Genomic DNA, 25,756 nt, shown 5'->3' with positions numbered 1-25,756 from the left:
GGAAGTGACTGGTGGATTTACCTGCATGGAGGTTATCAACCACCTTGAAAGTAGCAGTTTCATGGAGAGGGGCAGAAGCCAGATTGGAGGGGGTTGAAGAGTATGTGGGTAGGAGGTGAAGCTTTGGAGACAGTGAGTATAGAACACACTTTGGAAAAGTGTGAAGGGAGCAGAGAAGTGGGGAGTAGTTAGAAGGGCACACCATGGGATAAAGAGAGGATGTGTTTTTGTTGACAGAAGATACCAAAGTGTGTTTAAATGACTGATGGGACTGATGTAGGAAAGAAGGAGACTTGGGTGATGCAGGAGAGTAGAGCTTCAGGGGTGAAGTTTGAGAACCAAAGGGGTGGGATCCAGTTTCCCCAGAGTTGACCTACCTTCAAAAAATGAATTTAAAATGTAAAATTCCCAATTTTTTATTCTTTAAGAACATTCATACCATATCATGGGAGTTATGCCTGCAATGAAGATAGCTAAAGATGAGTGTTATATTTTATATTCCAGAAGTTATATCTAATCTTGATTCCAAGATTCTGAAGTGTTTTGTTTTTCTTTTTAATGTATATTACCATTAGGTTGAGTTACTAGGGACTGTACATGAATCATCAGAGTTCTTTTTCTTCTCTTTCTAACATTTCTATCAGGCAATGCATTCGCTAGAGTAAAAATTGGAGATTACCATTACTATGGCTACGGGACTAAGAAAGACTACCAGACAGCAGCCACACATTACAGCATTGCAGCCGACAAGTACCACAGCGCACAAGCCATGTTCAACCTGGCCTATATGTACGAACACGGCTTAGGTATCGCAAAGGTAATAATCCAAACCTAGTAATGGCAGCGGTATGGGAAGGGAAAATTTGTAAATGTTTTTAATTTCATTGATGTCATCAGTGTAGAGGAAGGACGGAAAAGACAACATTTGCTGAGTCCCTCCCCCTGTGCCAACACATAAGAGTTACCCTAACATGAACCCTATGAGGAGGAAGTTATTTTCTCCATTTATGCCTGAAGACGTAACTAGCGAGTTGAAATTAATCTAGGCTAATTAGATTCATAACTTCAAGCTTTTTTCAGCAATAGTAGTGGGCCCTGCCCCCACACCCTTCCACCTCCAGGCCTTTTTCCATTAAAATTTCCATTGACACTCAAGCTCTCAATAAACAAGGAGAAAGTGGGAATGAGGTCAGAGCTGGATACCAAGGTGACATTAATCTAAAAATGTCTTATAAATCACCAACTGTGTACATGACACAGTGCTGAGCACTCTAGGGTATCCTAAGAAAATAGATCTCCATCCTTCAAAGACTACACTTTACTTGAGGAGATAAAGCATATTAAGAAAGAGAGCTGGGGCACCTGGGTGGCTCAGTCATTAAGCATCTGCCTTCGGCTCAGGTCATGATCCCAGGGTCCTGGGATCGAGCCCCGCATCAGGCTCCCTGCTCCGCGGGAGGCCTGCTTCCCCCTCTCCAACTCCCCCTGCTTGTGTTCCCTCTCTCACTGTGTCTCTCTCTGTCAAATAAATAAATAAATAAATCTTTAAAAAAAAGAGAGAGAGAGCTAACATGACAAGGAGATATTGGGTAAATCCCTTAGTAAGTGTAATTAAGGCAGAAGATGGCATGGAGTTCTGACACAGTGAGAAAAGGGTATTAAATATCAATAATGATAGCAATAGCCAGGCATGTGGTGTGTTATATATACTATGCCATTTATTTATTTGTTTATTTTTAAAGATTTTATTTATTCATCTGAGAGAGAGACAGAGAGAGCACAAGCAGGGGGAGAGGCAGAAAGAGGGGGAGAAGCAGACTCCCTGCCGAGTTAGGAGCTCGACACGGGGCTCGATCCCAGGATCTGGAGACCATGACCTGAGCCAAAGGCAGACGCTCAACCATCTGAACCACCCATGCACCCCTATACTATGCCATTTAAATCACACAACCACTCAACGAGGTAAGGAGTCAATGTATGCCTCAGGAAACCAAGAGTGCAGAGAGGTTAAGTCCCATGGCCAATTTTGCAAAACTTATCGGTGGTGGAGTCAGAATTTGAACCCAGGCCTGTCTGACCCCATGTTTTTTGGGGTAAAGAGTGAGCCCTGCACCAAGTCTTTCTTAGTGCTCAAGTATATATTTCATATCAGAGTTTATACTCCCAACTGCATTTTGAGAGCCAAGTAATGAGGGGGTTATCAGCTTTTCTATAATTTCTTCTTTCTTCCAGTTGTGCTAGTAGTTGAGTTATTGATGGGGAATTTCCTATCTGACTGCTAATGGTACACCCTGCAACAACCAGGGGCTTCATATTCAGGCACCGACAATCCAAATCCCTGCCTTCCTGAGCTCCCCCTGTGGCCTGCCTTTTGGCTGATCACTTTTCATCATCCCCAGCACCCTAATCAGTGGAAAGGATCTCAAATCCAAATCCAGTCTGTCTTCCCAATTCTTAGCAGGTACAAGCTTCCTGTGTTTATAAAATGGGATCAAATAGCTAATCAGAAGATTTCTTTGCATGCCATTTAGCCACACCCCACTCCCTTCCAACCTTCATCCACAGCTGTAAAACAGGACAATGATACCTCCCCTCCCCAGGCTTAGAACTAAAACAATAAGCCTTTGTGAAGGGGCTCTGTAGTCAGTGTGTGCAATGACTCGTATTTAGATCACAAGAGAATTTGAGTGGCTGCTAAGTTTCAATAAGATTAAAGCTTTTGTTCATCATACCTCATACAAAATGTAACAATAATGGTGCCAGGAGCAGTATGTGTTTCATGGATAAAAGTGACCCCTCTCTACAGATTAAATTTAAATTAGCTCACCTGTCCTATGTGATTCAAGGACTTGGTCCCCATGACAGCCTTACCCTCACCACAGTGAGACCGTTTTGCCTTAAGACCCTGTGGACAGGGAGGACACAGGGCCAACTGTGCGAAAGAGGACTCTGTCTACGGGAGCCCAGATGGCCCACTGTGTCAGAGGGTCTGGTTTTCCTCCTTGGAGGAAACCTCTCTCCCAGGCACTTTCTTCACAGTGTCAAATAGCAGTTGTCGAGCCATACATTTCAAACACTTAGAAAAAACTTTGAAATTTCTCTCTGGTGCATTTCTGTTCTTGCCTGTCCAGGTCCAGTTAAATCATGGGTAGTTCATTTTGATCAGTATCTCAAAGTCACAGGTGTATTTTTTCCTACAGGAAGTCTCTACATGTAAAAACAAAAACAAAAACCAAAACCGAAGAACAGAGCTGTACTCAGACCCGGACATGGGGATTTTATTTTTAGTTAATGAGGAGTCATTGCTCTTTGTCTTTATTAATTTCTTCTGTTTTGCAATTGGAAAAATAATAACCAAGTACCCAGGGGCCAAGTTTATTAATCTTGCTATCTCATAGTCAAATTAACAAGAAGATACCACCTTTTCTAATCCTTAAAATGAATATGCTGATAATTAAAAGCCGAAAGCTTGTTCCAGCAATGGTTAATGAAAGCAAAGCAATTAGGAGAGCAGACTTTCACAACATTTAAGTCATCAAGTAATTAAGCATTTCTTCGGCAGGGCACTTCACAGTCCTCTTTATTAGTTAATCCTCAGGCAAACCAGTGGGAAAGATAATAATATCATTACAAGGATTTCTCTGAGTATCGAAAAATGTCTTGTAAACATAAAGCCCTCTGGGAGAAGGAAGTAAGGTATATACATCAACCGTTGGTAAATCAAGATAAAAATATGGGTCATTGTTGTTCTCATCTGTCTTTAGGAAAGGACATCGGGACTAGGGTGATGTAGGTGACTTATCCTAATGGCTTCACTGAGAAGCATCTCATTCCCTAATTTATGACTTTAAATTAAGCTCAATGAGCTCCTTGACTTAAAATGTGAGCCAAGACTGACTGCATCATTGTTCTGGGAATACAAAATAATGCCTGAGGAAAAACTGGGAGAGGAACTGAACTAATGTAGAAATATAAGCACTCAGCTCACAAGTTGTTGTGAAACTCTATCTCAATTTACGCTTGATTCAAAAGTGCTTCAGAAATTTAACCATAAACAAAACATGTTGCCCATCCCCTCCTGCCCATTCCTTCTGTCTGTTTCCTGGCTCAGACCAGAGTTTCTACTCATGTCGGCTTATTGTAAAGGCTTCTCAGTGGTCTCCCATTCTAGTGTTCTTCCTTTAAATCTGCAGCAGAAAAAGCCATGTCTGCCAAAGACTTTAATCCCCAATTCACAGGGAGGACTTGTTGCTGAGATGTGTCTCTTAGTCAGAGACTACATTTCCTAGCTCCCTTTCATCCATGTGACTAGTTCTTACCAAAGGGATGGATGTAAAAGTGAAGGGTGTCATCTCTGGGCTAAGGCAGCTAAGAAGTAGATGGAGATTCTCCTTAGTCTCTTTGCCCTTCCATTGGTTGAATGCAGGATACATAGCGGCTTGAAGGGATGGCAGAACCACATGGTGGAAGAAGTTTGGGTCCCTCAGTGACCATGTGAAGAAAATTCATCTCCAACCAGGAATACCCATGTTGAAATTTGGGGGTTTACTTGTTACAGATGTTAGGGCATTACCTTAGTTAATACATAATCCATCTAACAAAGCACTACCAGGTCCAGGTTATTTTTGATAAAATACAAATCTGGAATTTTTACTCCTCCTCACTCTTCCCAAAACCATGCATATACACAAAAAAACACAAGCAAACAAACACAAAAATAAAAACATCTTATTGACTTTTTATTGCCTAATGAAGTCCCGACTTCTTACTCTGGCATTCAAAACCCTCCTTGACCTAACCTCCCTACTTCCCTATGTATCTTCCAGACTTCTTTTCCTTACCTGCCCTGCCGACCCCCAACCACAGACCTTGAACTAAAGCCTCCTGACCTTTGGTCATATCAGCCCATTTGCTGGAATGATCTCCTCTCACAGTTTTGACCATTGAAGACCCCTCCCTGCATTTTTCAAAGAATAGTTCCCATATCATCTGCTCCATGAACCCCTCAATGAGCCCCCAGATTTGAAAGATATCTGCATCTGCTTCCAAACTACCCTGGTACTCTGCCTTGCTGTTCTTTATTTTTTCACTCAAATATTTATCAAGTGCTTGTTTTGTGTCAGGAGGCACTGTGCCTTGTTCTAGGCATACAAGAACAAGACAACCTTCAAAGAGCTCATAGTCTTCTATAGAAGAAGAGACATGTCCTAAAATGGCACTAGTGCAAGATCACAGAAGTAAAGTGCTGTGAAAATGTGAACGAGGGAACAATGAATTCAGGTGGATGGATCAGTACCATTGGGTCCTATTCTAAAGTGATTTTATAACATGAAGCATAAGAAACACATGACAATTTTTGTAGTGGAAGAAAGCATGTATATTTTAAGATAATGACTAAGAATCTATCCTAAATTAAGACAAAAGGTGGGGGAAAATTAGCCTTTGGAGATGAGTTTCCAGTGTATATAGTTAGATCTACCAGATAACACGTTTTTGGGATCCTACAGAGAAAACAAAAAACACACCCCCTGAATAAATTATAAATAGATCTGTCACAAATAAAAGTAATTATGGCACGAAGCATTTTCATTTCTCATTTGTCTGGTCTGACTGCTTATGGAGTGTTAGAGCTGAAGCTTTAAATACCAGAATAGAATTATTTTCTGGAAAGGACAAGTTCAAGTTAGATATTTAGAATGGCCTTCTAAGAAATATGACAAGACAGAACACACAGCTCTTAGAAATGGCCATGACTTCTCTTGAAATAAATGCCTTATCACCTAATAATCAGAAGTGTGCAAAACAAAAAAATTATATGTAGGGCGCCTGGGTGGCTCAGTTGGTTGGGCGACTGCCTTCGGCTCAGGTCATGATCCTGGAGTCCCGGGATCGAGTCCCGCATCGGGCTCCCTGCTCGGCAGGGAGTCTGCTTCTCCCTCTGACCCTCCTCCCTCTCATGCTCTCTGTCTCTCATTCTCTCTCTCTCAAATAAATAAATAAAATCTTTAAAAAAAAATTATATGTAGATAACTTTATTACAGAAAAAAACCTACAAATAAACAAACTTCTCCAAAATAGAAGGCATGTTCTATAAACCATCGTGTGGTAGCATACCTTTGCATTATGTATTCTATGGCCCCGTGGTTAAGTGAGCAGGCTAGAAGGAGACTACCTGGATTTGAATCTCAGCTCTGCCACTCACAAGTCCCATGAATTTAGGTAAATGACTTAACCTCTCTGTGCCTCAGTTTCTTCACCTTTACAGTAGAGTTAATATCATCTGCCCTATATAATTGTCATGAGGTTTAAATAAATGACAGTGGTGACTGGCACACAGTAGAAGTATTTAATAATGGCATTATCCATTAATATGAAATACTATGCAACTATTAAAAATAAAAATATTATAGACAAAGGAGTATCTTAGGACATGGTATATTGTTTGAAATATATTGTTAAGAAAGCAAAAGACAAAATATTATGCAAAGTGAAAAATTCCTAAGTTAAAAGTATGTGTGTCTATGAATCTATATAAAAATGCTGGAATGCTACAAGGTTGTATATAAAATATGATCAGTACTTATCTCTGTACAGTGAAATTGTAGGTGGGCTTTTAATATTTGTTCATCTCTATGTTTTCAAAGTTTTCTCCTATTAGAATATGGTATATTTATAGTAAGAAAGCAAGATTAAATTATTCAAAAAATGACCTCTGTCCCCATATAAGAAATTTTTGATGACACCCAAAGATTCAGGGCTGGAAAATTCCCACATCATGTAATTGAACGATTTTCATAAACCAGAGAATTGCTGGAGATTTCTGTATTTTTGAATTATAAGAAGCTCTTTTTTTTTTAAAGATTTTTATTTTTATTTATTTTTATTTATTATTGAGAGAGAGAGAGAATGATAGAGAGAGAGCATGAGAGGGAGGAGGGTCAGAGGGAGAAGCAGGCTCCCTGCTCAGCAGGGAGCCCAATGCGGGACTCGATCCCGGGACTCCAGGATCATGACCTGAGCCGAAGGCAGTCGCTTAACCAACTGAGCCACCCAGGCGCCCCTATAAGAAGCTCTTTTGAACATGTGAACATTGGGTAGTACTTTGGCACACGTGATATTTTAGTTGGAAACACATTATTTAAGAAGAGTCTGCAGATCCGTTTACATCATCTCCTCAGTCAGTGAATTTAAAGCAAAATAAGCTCAAGTGTACCACAGGAAAGTTAAATATCAGTGGATTGGGTGTGCAGTGGACTTATTGAATGAACCTCAGCCATCATCAAAACACTTTTGAAAAGAAATTTTTTGTTTGAAAACTTGGATTTTTTTTTTTCCCAAGTAAGGATCAAAGAACAAGGAGTCTTTTCTACAGCCTACTAATAAAATTTCTTCTATATGAGTTGTCCTAATTAGCCTGTGGGTTCAGGAATTTCTCTGGGAATTTTAAAGAACGACTTTCATGTCCGGCCCCACCCCCACTGAGAATTGTGAGGCCCCTGGGGCAAGGAGTGAGCCCATTCCACTTTAATGGTACTTCTTGCTAGTTTTTATTATAAGCTAAGCAACTGAATTGTGATGCTTGTGCCTCAAGAAATAAATTAATAACTATTGCCTGCTTCAAATGAGAATAAATGCCTGAGATACTGACAAAGCCTGCTGTTCCCTGGATGCCCTATTAAAGTCAATATGCCTTTCATGTGTGGGGGTGACTCAGCCCTTATAATCTGCAGGGTGCTTTCAAATGAACACCCACTGAATTTGTTGGAATTAGAGACACAAATTAGAGTTTTTACAGCATCCATTTTCTCTGTCGCCAGGAAGATTTGTTCAGAATAGTCTCCTGCATTTTAAGTTTTTAAGCAAGAACATTCCTCTTTCTCCAACAAATCAATTTATGGGACCACAAAGCTTTGGAAAAAATTTAAGAAATGACCAGGAGAACACAGCTGAGAGAGAATACCACCCAAAAAGTGGGTTTAGCAGGGGCCACAGGGGTTCACAACAATTGCATTCTGTGTAATGGACGTTTGGGAGACATAGAAGAAAGACAAAGAGAGACAGGATAACCATGGTTTGTGAAAAATCTCTCTTCTTATCCACTGGAAAATAATCCAAAGGCACCCAGCTAAGTACAATTCTGGGACTGGCCCAAGGCCCTTCAACCTTTAAAAGCAACTCTATTTAGCTTTTTCATTACTTCGTTTGGGAAAACAAGCACAAATAAAGCAAACAAATAAAAACAAAGTGTAAGTAGGTGAAAATTAAAGAAAAAAATTTTTTTATCTGCCATGGCATAATTTAGTGGGGGTAAAAAGTCCCTAGAAATACAGTATGTCATTTGAGGAATAAAATTCCAGCCTGAGAACTAAAATAGTTTATGCATTCATTCTGTAAGTATTATCAGAGACCAGCTATGTATTCGGCACTTCACTGAGCACTGGGAATTGAGCGGCTAACGGGGTGTCCAGGTCCTTGAGGACAAGGACAAATGAAGAAACAAATTCTGGAACTTCAGGTCTGATAAGTACTATGAAGAAAACTAGGAATCTCACACGCTTTTTAGTATCTGTATTGTTATTTGTTTGGGGAGCTGTACTGTTGGTATCTAGGTTCTGCCTCTTTAAGAGGAATCATATCTAAGGTCTGGTCCAGCGGTATTCAAGAAAGCTTTTTGTGTTAGTTTCTGACAGCTGCTGCAACAAATCACCACAAATGTAGTGGCTTAAGACAACTCACATTATCTCACAGTTTCTGTGGGTCAGAAGTCTGGGTGAGCTTGACCGGTCCTCTGTGTAGGGCCTCCCAGGCTAAAATCAATCTGTGTTCTTTCCTGGGAGCTTTGGGGAATCACTTCCAGGCTCCCTCGGATTGTTGGGCACATTCAGTTTTCTGTGCTTATCGGACTGAGGGTCCCATTTCCTTGCTGGCTGCCCGCATTCCTTCTCATTCTTCTCAAGAGGCCCCTCCAGCCATGGCGAGTGGAGCCCTTCCCAAGCCTTCTGCCATATCTGACTTTCATCTTCTGCCCTCAGCCATGAGAAAACTGTATTTAAGGGCTCGCGGGATTCTATGGAGTCCGCGTAGGTAATCCAGGATCATCTCTCTGTCTTAAGGTCTGTAACCTTAATGACATTTTCGAAGTCCCCTTTGCCATGTAACATAACATTCACAGGTTCCAAGGGTTAGGGGCTGAATGAATATCTTGGTGGGAATGGAGGGGGCCTACCAAAGATAAATAATGATATTTCAAGCAATGGCTTTCATTGAATTACCCCTAAAGAATCTGCACCTAATGAGTAGGGGCTGTTTTTCTATCTCTAGGACATTCACTTGGCCAGGAGATTATATGATATGGCTGCTCAAACGAGTCCGGATGCTCACGTACCTGTTTTCTTCGCCCTCGTGAAACTGGAAACCGTGCATTTGCTCCAAGATATCCTGTTTTTTAATGTAAGTTTGTCTCAAATAGGTCCCAAATCTCTGAAAACAACAATGAACAACTTGGATGGTGGGATGGGAGGTGATGATGGCTCTGGAGAGGGTGGAAGGCTTGGATTTTTTTTGACAGAATGTCTCTCCCAGCAGTTCACCATGAGATGGAAATGGATGAAATTGGACAACACCCTTGTGCCATACTGGGATTTATTTGTCATTGGCCTAATTGTTGCTGTGCTGATTTTCTTGCTTAGAAATCACTATGGGTAGGATCTGGACCATAGGAAAACCTGCTCATGGCAACATTTTACTTCAAGTTATCCTCGCTAAATAAAGAATTCCCTCGTCAAACTCAAGAGTCTGCTGCAGATTTCCCACACAGGCCTGTGATGGAAAATGGACAAAGCTTGGGACCTGTCGTCAGAAACCATTTCAGACTTCCTGCTTAGTTGTGGTGACCACTTGTGGCGGAGTGAGGTGCTGGAGACTGGTCACCAGAGGTTTCCTTATAAACTTATTGTCTTGGAGATCTAGTCCCTAGTTAGGATAAAGGCCACCCATTTTCATGTTGTTATAACAGCCTTTCCCCTCTCAAGAGGACAAATGGGTTTCTTGGCTCTTTCATACATACAGAAGTGGGGAGGAGGGGGAGTTTTGGAAGGGCAGGAACACAGATCCCTCAGAATCTGATAAAGACACAAATTTACAAATAGACCCTTCATCTTGCAGGAATGATCCTGTGATTCTGTGAACCACATTGTAGCTCTGATGAGTGAAAGTTCGTTGTGGCATGCTGTGCTGGGGGATGGACTCACACTCATCACTGGGGGACCCTCTATCAAAGCTCCCCTTAGCACTTGTGCAGTGAACAGCACCACCTGGGTCTGTCCAGCATTGTACCCCTCTCTACCATCCCTCCCTGTTCTCCCTGGGCAATCCCCTCTGGAGTACCCATAGAGGGAGAGGACAGAGCTGAAGAGTCTGGTTCCCTGTCTCCTGTGGCAGGGAGAGCAAGGACCTGGGGCTGGGGGTAGGGTGGCCAAGGAGAGAGCAGGAGGCCCAGGACTCCTGTCAAGGGTCAGGCTTGAATCTCAGCTCCATAGCTCATGAGCTATTTGACATCTCTGAGCCTCAGTCTCCTGATCTGCAAAATGGGAAGATCTCAGTGAGCTGGTACAAGGATTAATGGGATAATGTATGTTAAGGAACTATCACAGGGTCTGGTGTTCTAGAATGAACTCCACAAATGGTAACTTCTAATACTCTTTAAAAGCTCATGGAAAATTGACTGGAATATGGGGACAGCTGAGTTGATAACAATCTGTGTGGCTTCAGTGCCCTGCAGTTAGTTCTCCAGCCAAAATCCTGGATGTTAGGAAAAAAGTCATGCTCGCCTACTTGAAAATCCAACCCAGGGACGGGAAAAGAGTTAATTAATAATGTTCATTGTAACCAGAAAGTAGAATGAAATGGTGAGAGAATACTGAATTTAGAACCAAACAACTTGGATTTGAGGTCCAGCTCTGTCCCTCAGTAGCTCTATGTATGACTTTGGGCACAATTTCTCTAAACCTCAGTTTTTCCCCCATAAAATGGAATTACTTCCTACCTCACTGGAGAATTGTGAGGCTTAACGTAAGTCTAACTTCAAAAATGCTTTATAAACATTGCATGTACAAATACTAGCCATAGTCATTTATTTGACCATGAACTAATCCACACCTTTCTGAGGTCCAAGTGTTTAGAATTTCCTGGACAGACTCTCTCACTTACTGGAGATTTCCACTTCCTTTTTTTTTTCCTTTTCAAATTTCTTTTTAAATTCTAGTTAACATGCAGTGGAATATTATTTCAGGAGTATAATTCAGTGATTCCTCACTTATATATAACACCCCTGCTCATCACAAGTGCCCTCCTTAATATCCATCACCCATGTAGCCCATCCCCCACCCACCTCCCTCCATCAACCCTGTTTGTTCTCTATAGTTAAGAGTCTCATGGTTTTTTCCCCTCTCTTTTTAACTCCTTCCCATATGTTCATCTGTTTTGTTTCCTAAATTCCACATATGAGTGAAATCATATGGTATTTGTCTTTCTCTGACTGACTTATTCACTTAGCATAATACCCTCTAGCTCCATCCATGTCGTTGCAAATGGCAAGATTTCATTCTTTTTGATGGCTGGGCAATATTCCATTATATATATATATATATATATATATATCCCACATCTTCTTTATCCATTCATCAGTCGATGGACATTTGGGCTCTTTCCATAATTTGGCTACCGTGAATAGAGTTCCACTTCTGATGGAACTTTCATTTACAAACATGCAAAGAAGGAACAGGCATCCAAACCTCGGGTCAGGGCCTAACAGGCCAGTGGTGAATTACATCCCACAGGTGTCTGCAGTGGGAGCACGTCAGAGGAGGGGATAAGGACAAAGACGGGAGTATGGAAAGCAAATGGGGGGGTCCTGGCTCAAAGTCTGGATGAAGATTGAGTTTCTTAGAGGTAAAGCTTGTGGAAAGAGCTGCCGGCAGGGAAGAAAGGGCGACTCTGTGGCTTGCTGTGTAGTGCAGAGCACTGTCAGAAATACAGGAGCAAGGGCAGTGTGAGCTCATCAATTTCCCATTTCTGCTAATTGTGCCAAGTAAATGTGGCAAAGCCGTTAAAAGCATAAGCGGCTTAGGGTGTTTGAATCATTCAAGTGTCCATTTCTGGGCCTCCTGTCTGGAGCTGCTGCAGAGGCAGCCGGTGCTCTCAGGGGCCTGCCGCACCCATGCACCTGCCTGACGACTGGCCAAGGGCGAAGGAGCCTCCCGCCTGTCCGCCTCTTCTACCTTCGGCTTATGACAATACCACCTCCTCTACCGGCACACAGAGCCCCTATTCCTTCTGCTTCTGATAGCTTTAAACAAAAACTGATAGCTTCCTTGACTACAAGCTTTTTGTTTTTTTAAATCCAGTTTTCTTTGTAACTCCCTTTTCTCTCTACATTTCCTTCCCTGGTTCTTTATTAAAGCAGAGTATGTATTCAAGTCAATAAATCTTTTAAAAGTCAAGTATAATTATTTTTTTTTTCTAGAACAAGGGTCCAGAGTCATTTTATGAGGAGCATGCTTTGGGAATTCTGTGCTTTCCCCAACATCTTAAGTGGTGGGTTTTAACAGCTGCGGCCATGAGTGGCTGGGAAAAATCAAGAAGAGAATAAAGTCCCGCGGGAAGCAGAGGCAGATGGTACGGCTTGCTGCAGGCCTTCTCTGGGAATCCCAGGAAGCACTGAGAAGAGGGTGTGGAGGCTGAGAAGAGGAAAGAGGAACTCTGTGGAACACCCGCTATGTGTCAGACTCTTTTTCTCATTCCGTCTTCATGATGGGGCTGGAAGTAGATATAACTACCTCTGTCTCCCACAGGAGGAAACCAAGGCTAGGAGAAGCTATGTAACTTGTTAAGATCACACAACAATGTGATCACATCATAATAAATAATGAAGCTAGAATTTGAGTCCAGACCCGACTCCAAAATTCTTTCCTCCATATTGTTGTTCCAGTTATTTCTTGCTGCTTAACAAACTACTCAGACCTCAGTGGCTTACCACAACCATCATTATCTCTCAGGCATTTTAGGCAGGGAGTGGCTGTGTGATTCTTCTATTCACTTGTTGGTGTCCAGCTTGTGGACAGGCTGTTCTAGAGAGTCCAAGACATTTTTAGATCCCTGGCACCTTGGTAAGGTGGCTGAAAGGCCGGACTTAGCTGTGAGGGATGACCAGAGTGCCTATAGGTCATGATCTCTTCAACATAATGGACAGAGTCATGGGACCCAGGCAGAAGCTGCAGGTTTCCTAAGACCAAGCCTCAGAAAATTCCAGAATATCATTTCTGCCACATTCTATTGGCCAAGCATTAGACTCCATCTCTCAATGGAAGTAGCAACAAAGAATTTGTAACCATATTTAACCTACCTACTATAAATAGACAATCTAAAAACCTACCAAGGGGGAAAAAACACCTACCAAGGGTTATATAAACTCACTGAGGCACTGAGCTACTTATCTTGGAAGACAGGATTGTCTGAGAGGTAGTATTCTTCTTCCATTGTATAGACATGCCCCAATGATCTGATTACTCTTCAGAATAGTGTGACCATTAGCAGAGGATACTTAAAAGTAGAATCATAGTATTTTGATACTAACTGATGAATCGGTTCTGTCTCAAAAAGAAATGTAGATGCAAGCAAAGTACATGGATTGGTAAATGTAAGGAGTATGTTGAAAGAACTGAATGTAGCAAGTAGACCCCTGAGTGAGGAGGAAGGGAGTAGGGGAAATGGTCAGTTTGGGCTCTTTCCTCCCCTATCCCCAGCCTCCCTGCTTCTGGCTCCTCCATGGTAGAGGGAGTTGGGGTGGCAAGAGATGTGGCTTAAGAACTAAGACAGATTATGCTAAACCTGCCCAGAAGAAATCCTGCAAAACGTGCTCACTGAGCATGGAAGTTCACCATGTCAGTTCCCATGGAGCAGTTTTGTGGCTTTCTTGGGGATTCCACTGCTGGGAACCTTTTTTTGTTTGGGAGACCTGAGAGCAAAGCCTGAGACAAGGATTTGTGTTTTGACAATTCAGTTGGAAGGTGATCCTAGAACTCAGAGTGAGGGAGTGAGAAGGATGAAAAGCCATAAAAAAAGTGCATTACTGAGGTCATTGCTGTGGGCAATAGGGGTGGGTCCTACCAAGATCTGAAAAGTTTACACTCTATCTCCCAGAATTGTCTGTCTGAAGATGAGAGGCCCAGGCCCTTGCCCATCATCTACCTCCTCCATCTGAGGTTTGCTCTGGGCTGCAATAACTACCCCTCATCCCTTCCAGGCTATTTCGCAGAGGCTTTGGGGAAGTCTCTGAGATAGAACAAAGACCTGTATCTTCCCTCAACATTGGGCACAGCTAGCAGGAGTCTGAGGTTGCAGGAAAAGGCCCTCCATGGTTATAACTGAAATCAGAGCTGACCAGGAAAAGCATCTGCTTCATGAGTGAGGCCTCCTGGGCCCAAAATCCCTGCTCATCCATCAGTCCATCCAATAGACTCTCTGGTGGGACTCGGTACCTATGGTAGGCTGAATAATGGCCCCCCAAGGATATCCATGTCCTAATCCCTGGAACCTATAAATGTGACCTTCTATGTCAAAAACAAAACTTTGCAGAAGTGATCACATTATGGATTATTGAGATGGGGAGATTATCCTTGATTATCCAGGGAGACCTAAAAATCCAATCACAAATATCCTTATAAGAGAGAGGCAGAGGAGACTTGACACAGACAGAAGAGGAGGAGGCAATGTGACCAGAGAGATTGGAGTGATGCAGCCACAAGCCAAGGAATGCCCGCAGCCACCAGAAGCCAGAAGAGGCAAGGGATGGATTCTCCCCTAGAGCATATGGAGGGAATGTGGTCTGGCCAACACCCTGATTTCAGACTTCTGACCTCAAGAACTGTGAAGGAATGAATACCTGTCATTTTAAGCCACCAATCTTGGGGTATTTTTATATAATTCCAGGAAACTAATGCAGTATCCCCTCTCCAGGTAGCTCTAGGCTGGCCCCTATCCTTGTGTCCTTTATCTGGTCCCTGTGGAACACACATTCTTGCCCCTGCTCTTCATGGAAGTGCCACCAGGTCTAAGGACAGCCCATTAGAGGCGGATGCATGAAAGCGGAATCATGGTATTTGATACTAGCTCACAAACAGTCTCTGTATCAAAAGGAAATGCAGATGCAAGAAAGTAAATAGACTAACAAATATAAGAAGTATGTTAAAAAAAAAAAAAAAAAGAAGTATGTTGAAAGAACTGAGTGCAGTCAGTAGGTTGTGACCTGCCTGCATTAGCCTGGGACCCGAGTGAGGAGGAAGGGAATGCCCTTCTTACTCTGTTGGTCTCATTCTCTCTCTCCCCTCCGGCAGGTAGCCCCGGCCTCTCCCCACTGGGCATCTGTCACACTCCAGTTCACTCTCCCCCACACTCCAGGCATGGCAGATCAAGTTCTGCACGCAGCTTCCTTTGTGCCCCTCTCCTTTGGTTACAGTTGATGGCTGAGCTCCCTCTCTCCATCCCCCTTGGGAAATACAACAGCAATCAGAAAACTCCCTGCAAGAAAAAGTTGCCTCCACCATCCTGCTTCAGGCTTCAAATACCCCAGCCCCCACTCTCCACTGCTTTGCAAATCCATAGAGAACACCTAGGCCCTCAGCTTAGAAAAGTGGCTCCTTTGGTCAATTCTCAGCCTCTGGGCCTCAACACAAATCTAGGCACCGAGAGTCCTGTTTTATCACCCAGAAATCCCCACCTGACAATGTCATTACTGAGAAGTGTGCTCCAAGCCAGGAACAAGCAAACCAAAAGCTCCAACTCTAAGTGGCAGGAACTACTGCTGTGGGCCCATCAAGCCACTTACCCCGCGGGCCTTGCCAGTTTCTTTCTCAGGAGAGTACAAAGGTTACAAGAGTCTACAATCCCAAAGCCACGGAAATGTCAATGCAGTGCACATATGCAGCTTCAGAGCCAAGATGGACTCCCTACCTCTGGCAGGTTAGAAAACGCCCCTTCAGTTTGTAATGGGTTCATAAAAATAGTCTTGGCCAACTCTATTCCACAGCCACAAAAAAACACCTGCAAAGAAAATGCAGGAGGGGTGGAGACATATATCTTGGATTTCCCATTAAATTTTGCTCCCTGTGGGAGGTTTTCCCACCACTTCTATCTTCCCTTCATTCCTTACTCGGCCAGAATGAATTCTTTCCCCATGGAGTATTTTGCTTGTATATGATTAATATGGAAAAACTATTTACCTCCTCTAAGGTGTATCCTTTTCGTAAGAAAAGGTACCAATGCATAGCAACAATAAATGTGTCATTGTAACAATAGCTTGTTATTGACAGGAAAACATAAAACTAGAAACAGTGATTCCACTAGAGCTAACTGGAGGAAAACAGTCATGTGCTGAACATACATTTCCAGAGGCACAATGTACCTGAAGTGTTTATAGTTCCCCAAACTCCAAAAGCTTCTCTTCTCAGGGTCTTCTTCTGGGAAAACCCAAACTAAAATAATCTGTTGATGAAAGAATTGTCACATCTTCCAGATAAGAATATCCTGGCTCAGAGAACAGATCAGCAACTTGCCCAAGGTCACACAGAAGGTGTCCAGCAGGACTGAACCGCAGTAGTCCACTGTGGTAACTTACTCACTAATCCATTTTTTAACGACTTTCCTCCCTTCCATTTTTCCACTCCCTCACTTTCCCACTCCCTTTCCAAATAAACTACTTGCCCTCAAATATGACAACCTTCTGGTTCTGTTTCTAGCTTCTCTCTGTACTGGCCTTTTCACTATTTTAGTCCATAAAGGATGCCATTAAATTAAAACTATTAATTTAACTAAGAAAAGAGGAGGCTAAATTATTGAGCAACCAGGAACTGACAATCATGGCAAAAACTGCTCCCATTCCAGGCTGGACTTTACATTTGCATCATTTAGAAATGATCTCATGAAAACAACCAAAGTGTGTGGAAATAGGCACTCTGGTATGCCTCAGCTGCAGTGGGTGGTTTGTTAATTTATATCAATTTCACCTTGACATTTACACTAAATAATAACTATAAATATGTATAAAATTAGTTATAAGGATGGTATCTCCATTGTGTTACTAATAATGACAAAGAGGTGAAAATCACCTAAATATGATGGACTGGTAAAGTGAATTGTCAAGACAACATAGAATGATTTTAAATGCCATATATCAATATTTACTGACATGGAAATATCACATTCTATTGTGATATGGGGGGAAAAGCATATTTCAAAGTAGTTTATGCAGTTTGATCCCATTGTATAAAAACTGAGAAGTATGTATTTATATATATAATATATTAGAAAATTCTACAAGAGCACACATGAAAATGGATGTCAACTGTGATTGTCTCTGCAGTGGGACTTAATGGATTTCCTAAAATCCAACTACATGTTGTCTACAAGAAACACACATAGATTCAAAGACAGAAATGGGTTTAAAATTAAAGATTGCAGGAAGATATGCCATGCAAACAGGAACCAAAAGAGAGCAAGAGTAGCTATCCTAATATCAGACAAAATAAACTTTAAGAGTTGTTTTTAGAGACAAATAAGGATATTTTATAATGAAAAAGGGCCAATTTATCAGAAAAACATAACAATCATAAACATATATGTATCTAACAATAGGAACCCAAAGTTCATGAAGCAAATACTGACAAAATTGAAGGAAAAAACAGAAAATTCAACAATAATAGTTGTTCAATACCCACTTTCAGTAGTGGATAGAATACCTAGGCAGAAGATCACAAGAGACTAGAAGACTTGAACAGCACTATTAACCAACTAGATCTAATAGATATGTATAGACACTCTACCCAGCAACATCAGAACACACTGTGTGAAAAACAGTCTGGTAGTTTCTCAAAAGTTAAACATAGTTACTATATGACATAGAAATTCTACCTCTTAGTATATACAGAAGAGAACTGAAAACACATGTTTACACAAATATTTATACACAAATGTTCATAGCAGCATTATCCTTAATAGCCAAAAAGTGTAAATAACTCAAATGTCCACCAACTCTGAATGGATTTTTTAAAATGTGGTATATTCATACTATGGAATATTATTCAACAATAAAGAGGAATGAAGTATAGATACTTGCAACAATGTGGATGAACATTAAAAGCCATATGCTAGGTGAAAGAAGCCAGTCACAAATGGTCACATGTTATGTGATTCCATTTCCAAGAAATATCCAGAATAGGCAAATTCATAGAGACAGAAAGTAGATTAGTTATTGCCAGGGCCTGGGAGAGGGGGAGTCTAGAAGCAACTAGTAATGGGTTCAGTGTTTCTTTTGGAGGCGACAAAAATGTTCGAACATTAGATATTGATAATGGTTGCAGGACTCTGTGGCAGCACTAAAAACCACTGAATCGTTCACTTTAAAAGGGCAAAGTTTATGGCAAATAAAACTGTTATAAAAAAATGGACACAAATGTGATGAAATCTTAAGTTATTAAGGTGGGGTTTGGAGAATAGGAATGTTATTTTATTCTTTAAATTTAACTTTAAATATCTCTAAATTAAAAGAAAAGGGAGGCTGGGACAATTGACTAGGGGGAAAAAAAAATTAGGTTATTCCCTCACTCCCTCTAGCATAGACATTTGGTGCTTATCAGTACGTTTTCCACATGCTCTCCTAAATTTCCCAGCTGCCCCAGGGGCTAGGCTGGGCCCATGTGACTAGTTTAGTGACTAGACCAACTGTGACTAGCCCAATGAACCGTGAGTGGATGTGATATTTGTCACCTGTAGGCTGAGGCAATCAAAAGCTGGTGTGCTTCTTCCATCCCTCCTTTTCCTGTCAAGAAAACCTTAGAAACCACAGGATGAGATCGCACAAGATGGAGGGAACATGGATCGCTGAGGCACTAGATAGAGGCCTCTCCCCCCATTCCTAAAGACTCGTCCTGAATGAGAAATTAATTTTTGCTGTGCAAGACACTGGTACTTCAGAGTTTATTTGTAACTACTCCCTAGGCTAGACTAGCCTAATTAAAATAAATAACAGATAGAGTAAACCATTTTATACAGAAGCATTAAGAAATAACCTAGAAAAAAATAAAACAATCAAGAAAAATGTTTAACATCCCAGCATGAAGAAATATTTTTTAAGCACCAAAGCAGTGAAAGTTATCACAAAAGAAAATCTGTACAGATATGAGTAGAAATAAAATACAATTTTGGTACATTAAGAAAGCCACCATATACAAAATGACAGAAATGTGGGAAACTGTATGGAATGAATATGTCAGAGAGTTAAGGTCCTTAATGTTTAAAATAAACTGTGAAATAGAAAAAAGTGGGGAAAGGACATGAAAAGACAAACAATTTAAAACATGATCAACATTTATTTGTGCTATGCATTATATTTGCAGGCACTATGCATTATACATTATATTATTCTTCTTCACAGTGATTCTATAAAGGGGGGTATGATTATCATTTCCATTTTAAAAGGAGATAACAGGCTTACTGAAGCATTTTGCAAGACTCAAAAATTGCACAGCTAGTAAGTGTATGTGAACTTGAATCTTATCAAATGCCAGAACTAGCCACCATGTTTCACAGGAAAATACATGATCTCACACTTAATGATGATCAAAGCAATATTATGGAAAACAACAATAATATATCATTATTCACTTACCAAACTGGCAAAGATCCATTAAATAATTATAACTGAAATAGTGTAGTGAGGATGCAGTAAGACATTCATTCACTCACTCTTCATTTATCTGTAATTTTTAAACATTCAGTAATTGTTGAATATCCACTAGGAGCCAGGTATTTTCTAGGTGCTGAGAGTATGACAATGTGCAAAACAGACCAAAATCTTTGCCTTTCTGGAGCTGTCTTCTACCCAGCTAATAGAAGATATATATTGGTACAACTTCACTAGGGGTGCATCTTGACAATAATTATCAAGAACCCTAAATATGTTCATGCATTTTAACCTAGTAATTCCACTCCTGGTAATTTATGCTATTCATCTTATAGTTGTCTATAGTGCGAAAAATATTGAAAAAAATATAACCCTACAAAACAGAAATCCCTTACTCACATGATACATTGTCATTAAAAAGTTATGTTTTTTAAAGATTTACAGGAAAATGCCCACAGTATGATATGTGAAAAAGGCAGGATGCCAAATGATATAGCATATTTGATTTTTATTATCTAAGTAGCTCGTAGTTAGTAAAATACTGGAGAGATACACACTGAAATTTTAATGGTGATTGATAGGATTTCAGGGTTTTAAGAATTGTTATTTCCCCAAATGTCCACAATAAACCTATACAACATTTATAATGACAGTAGGGGGTAATTAGGAAAAATGTTTTCTAAAAAGTCTTGGTCTTTAATGGCCAGCTCCAATGGGAAGGAAGTTCCCTGTCTGTGTGGTATTTACTTCTCACTGGATACATTCTTCCTGGACCATTTCATCCAGCATTCTCCATCCTCTCCCCAGCTTCCAAGCCAATCAATCAGTCATGGGTTCCTACTGATTACCACCTCCTAGATCTCTCATCCTCACATTTCAGTCTACACTCACCCTCATCACCATCTGTCCCTCCATTCGGGATGCCTCCACCTCTCTGGACTCTTAGCTCTCTGGACCTAAATGTTCTGTCTCCCCTGTGGCATTCCTCACACTGTATTCAGAGTGATCTTTTTCAAAAAGAAATGATGTATCACTCCCTCTATTAAAACTCTTCAATGACTCTACATTGCCTTCAGGATGAAGGTCAAACTCCCTATTATCAGTTTGGGTTCCGCTGAAGTAAACCTTGAGACAAGAACTTGGTATGTGTAATCACTTACTCTGTCTGGGCCATAGAAAGCACTCTGGGGGGGCACCCGGGTGGTTCAGTCGTTAAGGGTCTGCCTTCGGCTCAAGGCATGATCCCAGGGTCCTGGGATTGAACCCTGCGTCGGGCTCCCTGCTCAGCGGGAAGCCTGCTTCTCCCTCTCCCACTCCCCCTGCTTGTGTTCCCTCTCTCGCTTTGTCTCCGTCAAATAAATAAAATAAATAAAATAAAATAAAATAAAATAAAAAAAGAAAGCACTCTGGGTTATCTATTCCTATCTTATTTCATTAATTCTAAAATACATATTTCTCCAAAAATTTAACATCTCTAAAATTAGGATACGACTCACAACGGACAGCACTTAGAATTGAAAAAAATCCTGCATTTTTTGTTGTTGTTCTGCCCTAGTTGAAGGCCCGTAAAGGCTGCAACTCCTTCATCATTACATCTCAGCACCTGGCACGATGTCTGAGACCTAGTAGGTGCCCAATGATTTGGTGGAATAAACAACAAAATTAACAGAGTCTTCCCTGATACCATCCCCACCCCACCCCACACAGGCTGCCCATCATCTCTCTCCTCTGAGCTCTCAACGTGCTTTAGTCAGACCTCTTTCCTGGCATTTCTCAGAGTCTGTCGCACACTATAGGGGAGCACCTGTGTTAACCTGTACCACTAAAATGAAGGCAGGGTCCTTGCCCTATTTATCTGAGAATCGCCACGCACTATTTTGTATAGCGCCTTCACACAAGCGTCTCAATCAAAATACTGTTGGTTGCAAAAAAACCACACTATGTAAGCTTCGCGGTGGTCTCCAGTCAGCCCAGGGGTGAGCTCTGTGAGAGCGGTGATTAGGTCCTTCTCATCGCTGGGTATCCAAGTTTTGCAGAGAACTCAATACGGAAAGCCCTTAAATGGAGCGCTAGTGGTGCAACGGACCTTGAAAATGTTCACTTGGCACACTCCTCGACTCTAAGTCCAGCGTAGGGGAGGTGTTGCAGCTGGGCCTCAGCTCTGCTGGGGTTGCATGAAGGACATCAGCCTGCCACAGGTCCCTAGACAAGTCTCTGGAACACCTACCTTTCAGTGCTGACTCTCCTCGACCAGCTAGAGACCTCAGGCAAATCCATCCCTCGGGGGAACTCAGTTTCCTCAACTGTAAAACGAGATTTCTCTGTTGTCTTGTAGCTCAAAAGTTTTACAATTCTAATCTAGCCTCTCAGACAAGAAACGAAAAGTCTAGAATAGAAAAATGCTTTAAAATCTTTTCATGTGTGGCAAGAATAGAATTATTCCTTAGGCTGTGAGGTTTATTTTCATTCTTAGTTTTTTTTTTTTTTTGACACCCAATTAATTTTATCCAGCATTGGTACCTATGTTTTGATACAGAAACATTTTTTTTGGTATTGTGTCCTTGTGTGAAATAAGTTATCCTAACCTGTATTTCATTAATCAGAACATAATGTCTAAGTCAAGTGCCTCTAAAAAAGAAACATTCAATCTTCACCTAACAGAGCATTAGAACAAATCTCACTTAACTGGGATCTATTTGAATTTTGCCATAGAGGCTGAACAGCTGTCTGAGGTTGTGCAATTTACTCCTTTTTAAAAAGAGATAGTGACTTTAAAAGCAGTGTCTGTTTATTAATCAGTCTTCTTGTGTGGGCAAGAGGGAATTTTATGTAGGACAAATGGTAAGCTAGCATCACAACAGAAGTCAATAATTTATTCTTGAAAACATCTCTAAAATTCATTCTGTCTAGAATAATAATAGCTAACATTTCGTGCTTATTATGTGCCAAGCACTGTTCTAACCAAATATATTATCAACTCATTTGATCTTCACAGCTACCTTGGGGAGGATAGCCTTATCATCTCCCCTCTTTAACAGAAGAGGAAACTGGGTCAAGAAACTTGTCAAAGGCCACACATTCAGGACAACTGGTCGGATTCCATGCTCTTAACCACTGCACTGGACTACCCTTCGAAAGTTCATAAACAATTTTTCAGGTGAGTAGATTCTGATAATTGAATGTAGGTTTTCCCACAACTATTCAATTCAACAAGCCTATACAATGCCTATTATCTAGGCTAATGTTTCCTCAAACAGGTTCAAGGTCTTACAAAGCATTCCTTGATAAAAGAGTTATTGGGTCATTAAGTCTGGAAGTCTGGAATCTAAGGACAGCTGGACATCTTGCCTGGACTTGAGACCTACCATTCCAGCATAATGCCCCATCAACACTGCTGTACGCCCTGCTTTGACCTCCTGTCATAGTTCTAGTTTTATTCTCTAGGACCAAACTCTTCCCTGTTTCCTGTCCTGTTATCCGTATCTAACTGCTTTGTTTGATACCCAGATTCCACTAGAATAAGAGTCTAGCCTTGAAGTCCAAACAAGTGGCTGATTCTTAGGATTTGCAGCTGAATATGCCCAGTGCAACTGGACTGCTGGTCTTTCCAGTCTCCCGCTGTTTGCTGTGCTCATAGAATCCCATTGTCTGCTTGGCAGTGACTCCATCTGGGAGTTCCCTGAGGCATATGAAACCCTGGTTACAGCAATGCCAATACTTCAAAGAACTGAATATTTAGCTGAAGAGGCAGAACTCAAGGATGGGAAATAACATATAAAGTGCTAAAGGAGAGAGAAAAGTTCAAGATAGTCTGGGACAAGAAAGCAAGATGAACTTGAGCTGGATTTATTTTTAATTTTTAAAAGATTTTATTTATTTGAGAGAGAGAGCACGGGTGGGGTGGGGGGCAGAGGGAGAAGCAGACTCCCTGCTGATCCTGGGATCCCGGGATCATGACCTAAGCCAAAGGCAGACCCCTAACCGACTGAGCCACTCAGGCATCCCAAGCTCAGTTTAAAGGATGGCTGAGTGTAGAGTGGGAGGGACACAGAAGAGTTCTGAGGGCCGGCAGCTCTGCAGCAACAGATTCAAGCACAGGGCTGAGCATGTTCTGGAGACAGTGGATGGAATTGCCTGCCTGGTTCCAATTTGCTGGTTGGAGCATAGAGTGGTTGTGACAGGTTGAATCACTATATTGTACACCTGAAACTAATATTACACTGTATGTTAACTAACTGGAATTTAAATACTTAGAAAGAGCGAAAGAATGGTAGCCCTTAGAAGGCTTTGCCCTCCCAGAGGAGGCAGCATAATGAAATTGTTAATCGCACTAGGTTTGTCACCTATGAGATTGAAATCACATATTGGCTCTGCCATTTATGTGACTCTGGAGAGCAGTCTTCCTGAGACTGTTTCCTCCTCCGAAAAATAGGGACAATCGTACTAGCATCTACCTCATAAGGAGCTGTGAGGATGAAATGACTGAGAATGCACATCAAAGGCTTGGCACATTGCCTGGCAAGAATGCACTTTAGAGAAAGGGCTGTACCAACCTATGACCCTTTGGTACAGGTTAAACGAAGCTGCCTTTGTTGAGAAGTTTGGTTGGCTTCTCAAGAAATGATGCAGGCGTTCTGACTTAGAGATCACAGAGTACTTCATATCTATTCCTGCGCTTGGTCTTCCAGAGCACTGCCTCTTCTAATCTGACTGGTAACCAGAACCTCGTCACCTGGACAAATAACTGGGAACTTTCTGCAAGATTCAGGAACACTTGCTAAATGCTAAATGTTCCGTGACTGTGAAAAAATGGCATGTTCCATGGAAAATGTAAAAGGCAGTCCAGGCAGAATATGTAAGGCTGTGGAGCCCTCCTTTGGGGCCCAGGGACTGACAGCAATGATGCATCTGGACCACTTCTAAGACTAGGAGACCTAAGGTAAATCACACTGTGCCCACCTTACCAATGAAATCCAAAATAGCTTTGAAGGGAAAAGAAGTCCCCAAACATCAATATGGAGTCTGAGAAATAGCAAAGGGGGGAAAGAGAGAGAGAGAGGCAAACCAAGAAACAGACTCTTAACTATAGAGAACAATCTGATGGTTACCAGAAGGGAGGTGGGTGGGGGGATGGGTGAAATAGGTGATGGGGATTAAGGAGGGCACTTGTGATGAGCACCAGGTGTTGTATGGAAGTGTTGAATCACAGTATTGTATACCTGAAATTAATACTACACTGTATGTTAACTAACTGGAATTTAAATACTTAGAAAATAGCTGGATAAAATAAATCAATATTGTAAAGGATTTCAAAAAAAAGGAAGAAAGAAACAAAGAAACAAAGAAGGAAGGAGGAAAGGAGTGAGGGAGGGAGGGAAGCAAAGAAGGAAGGAAGAGAGGGGATTGTGGAGATAGGTCAGCAATCCTATCCACTTGTCTTGGGACCCACTTCCTAGTACCGGGCTGAATGCTTCTGAGATCATCCCGCCCAGTGGCTCACTGCCATCTTCCCACCATGACATGATGAAGGGGTGTCCCACAGTCCCCTCAGTGACAGAAGCTCCCTATGGCTATGGTTTCCAACCAACAGGAAGAAGGTAGAAATATTCTGTTTGAAAAAGCCCCTCAGGGAAACCCTCCTACACTGTTGGTGGGAATGCAAGCTGGTGTAGCCTCTCTGGAAAACAGTATGAAGGTTCCTCAAAAAGTTGAAAATAGAGCTACCCTATGACCCAGCAATTGCACTACTGGGTATTTACCCCAAAGATACAAATGTAGTGATCCGAAGAGGTATGTGCACCCCAATGTTTATAGCAGCAATGTCCACAATAGCTAAACTATGGAAAGAGCCAAGACGTCCATCGACAGATGAATGGATAAAGAAGATGTGGTATATATATACAATGGAATATTATGCAGCCATCAAAAGGAATGAAATCTTGCCATTTGCAATGACATGGACGGAACTAGAGGGTATTATGGTAAGTGAAATTAGTCAATCAGAGAAAGACAAGTATCATA

At 41.5% G+C, this 25,756-nt stretch overlaps 1 protein-coding gene across 1 annotated transcript in view; it reads left to right on the top strand.

Moving 5' to 3' along the window:
* The window catches only part of SEL1L2 (SEL1L2 adaptor subunit of SYVN1 ubiquitin ligase), a 65,369-nt gene extending 50,123 nt beyond the window's left edge, over positions 1-15,246 (top strand). Inside the window, exons 12-14 of the mRNA XM_081832293.1 lie at positions 645-817; positions 9,322-9,450; positions 9,583-15,246. Of these exons, the coding sequence (XP_081688419.1) occupies positions 645-817; positions 9,322-9,450; positions 9,583-9,705 (425 nt within the window). The 3' untranslated portion in view covers positions 9,706-15,246. The remainder of the gene's footprint in view (positions 1-644; positions 818-9,321; positions 9,451-9,582) is intronic.
* Positions 15,247-25,756: the final 10,510 nt, after the last annotated feature.

The sequence above is a fragment of the Leptonychotes weddellii genome, chromosome 10 (genome assembly GCF_054177405.1).
Source record: "Leptonychotes weddellii isolate Sample4059 chromosome 10, ASM5417740v2, whole genome shotgun sequence".
NCBI lineage: Eukaryota > Metazoa > Chordata > Mammalia > Carnivora > Phocidae > Leptonychotes > Leptonychotes weddellii.
This window is presented reverse-complemented; position numbering and strand designations above follow the sequence as displayed.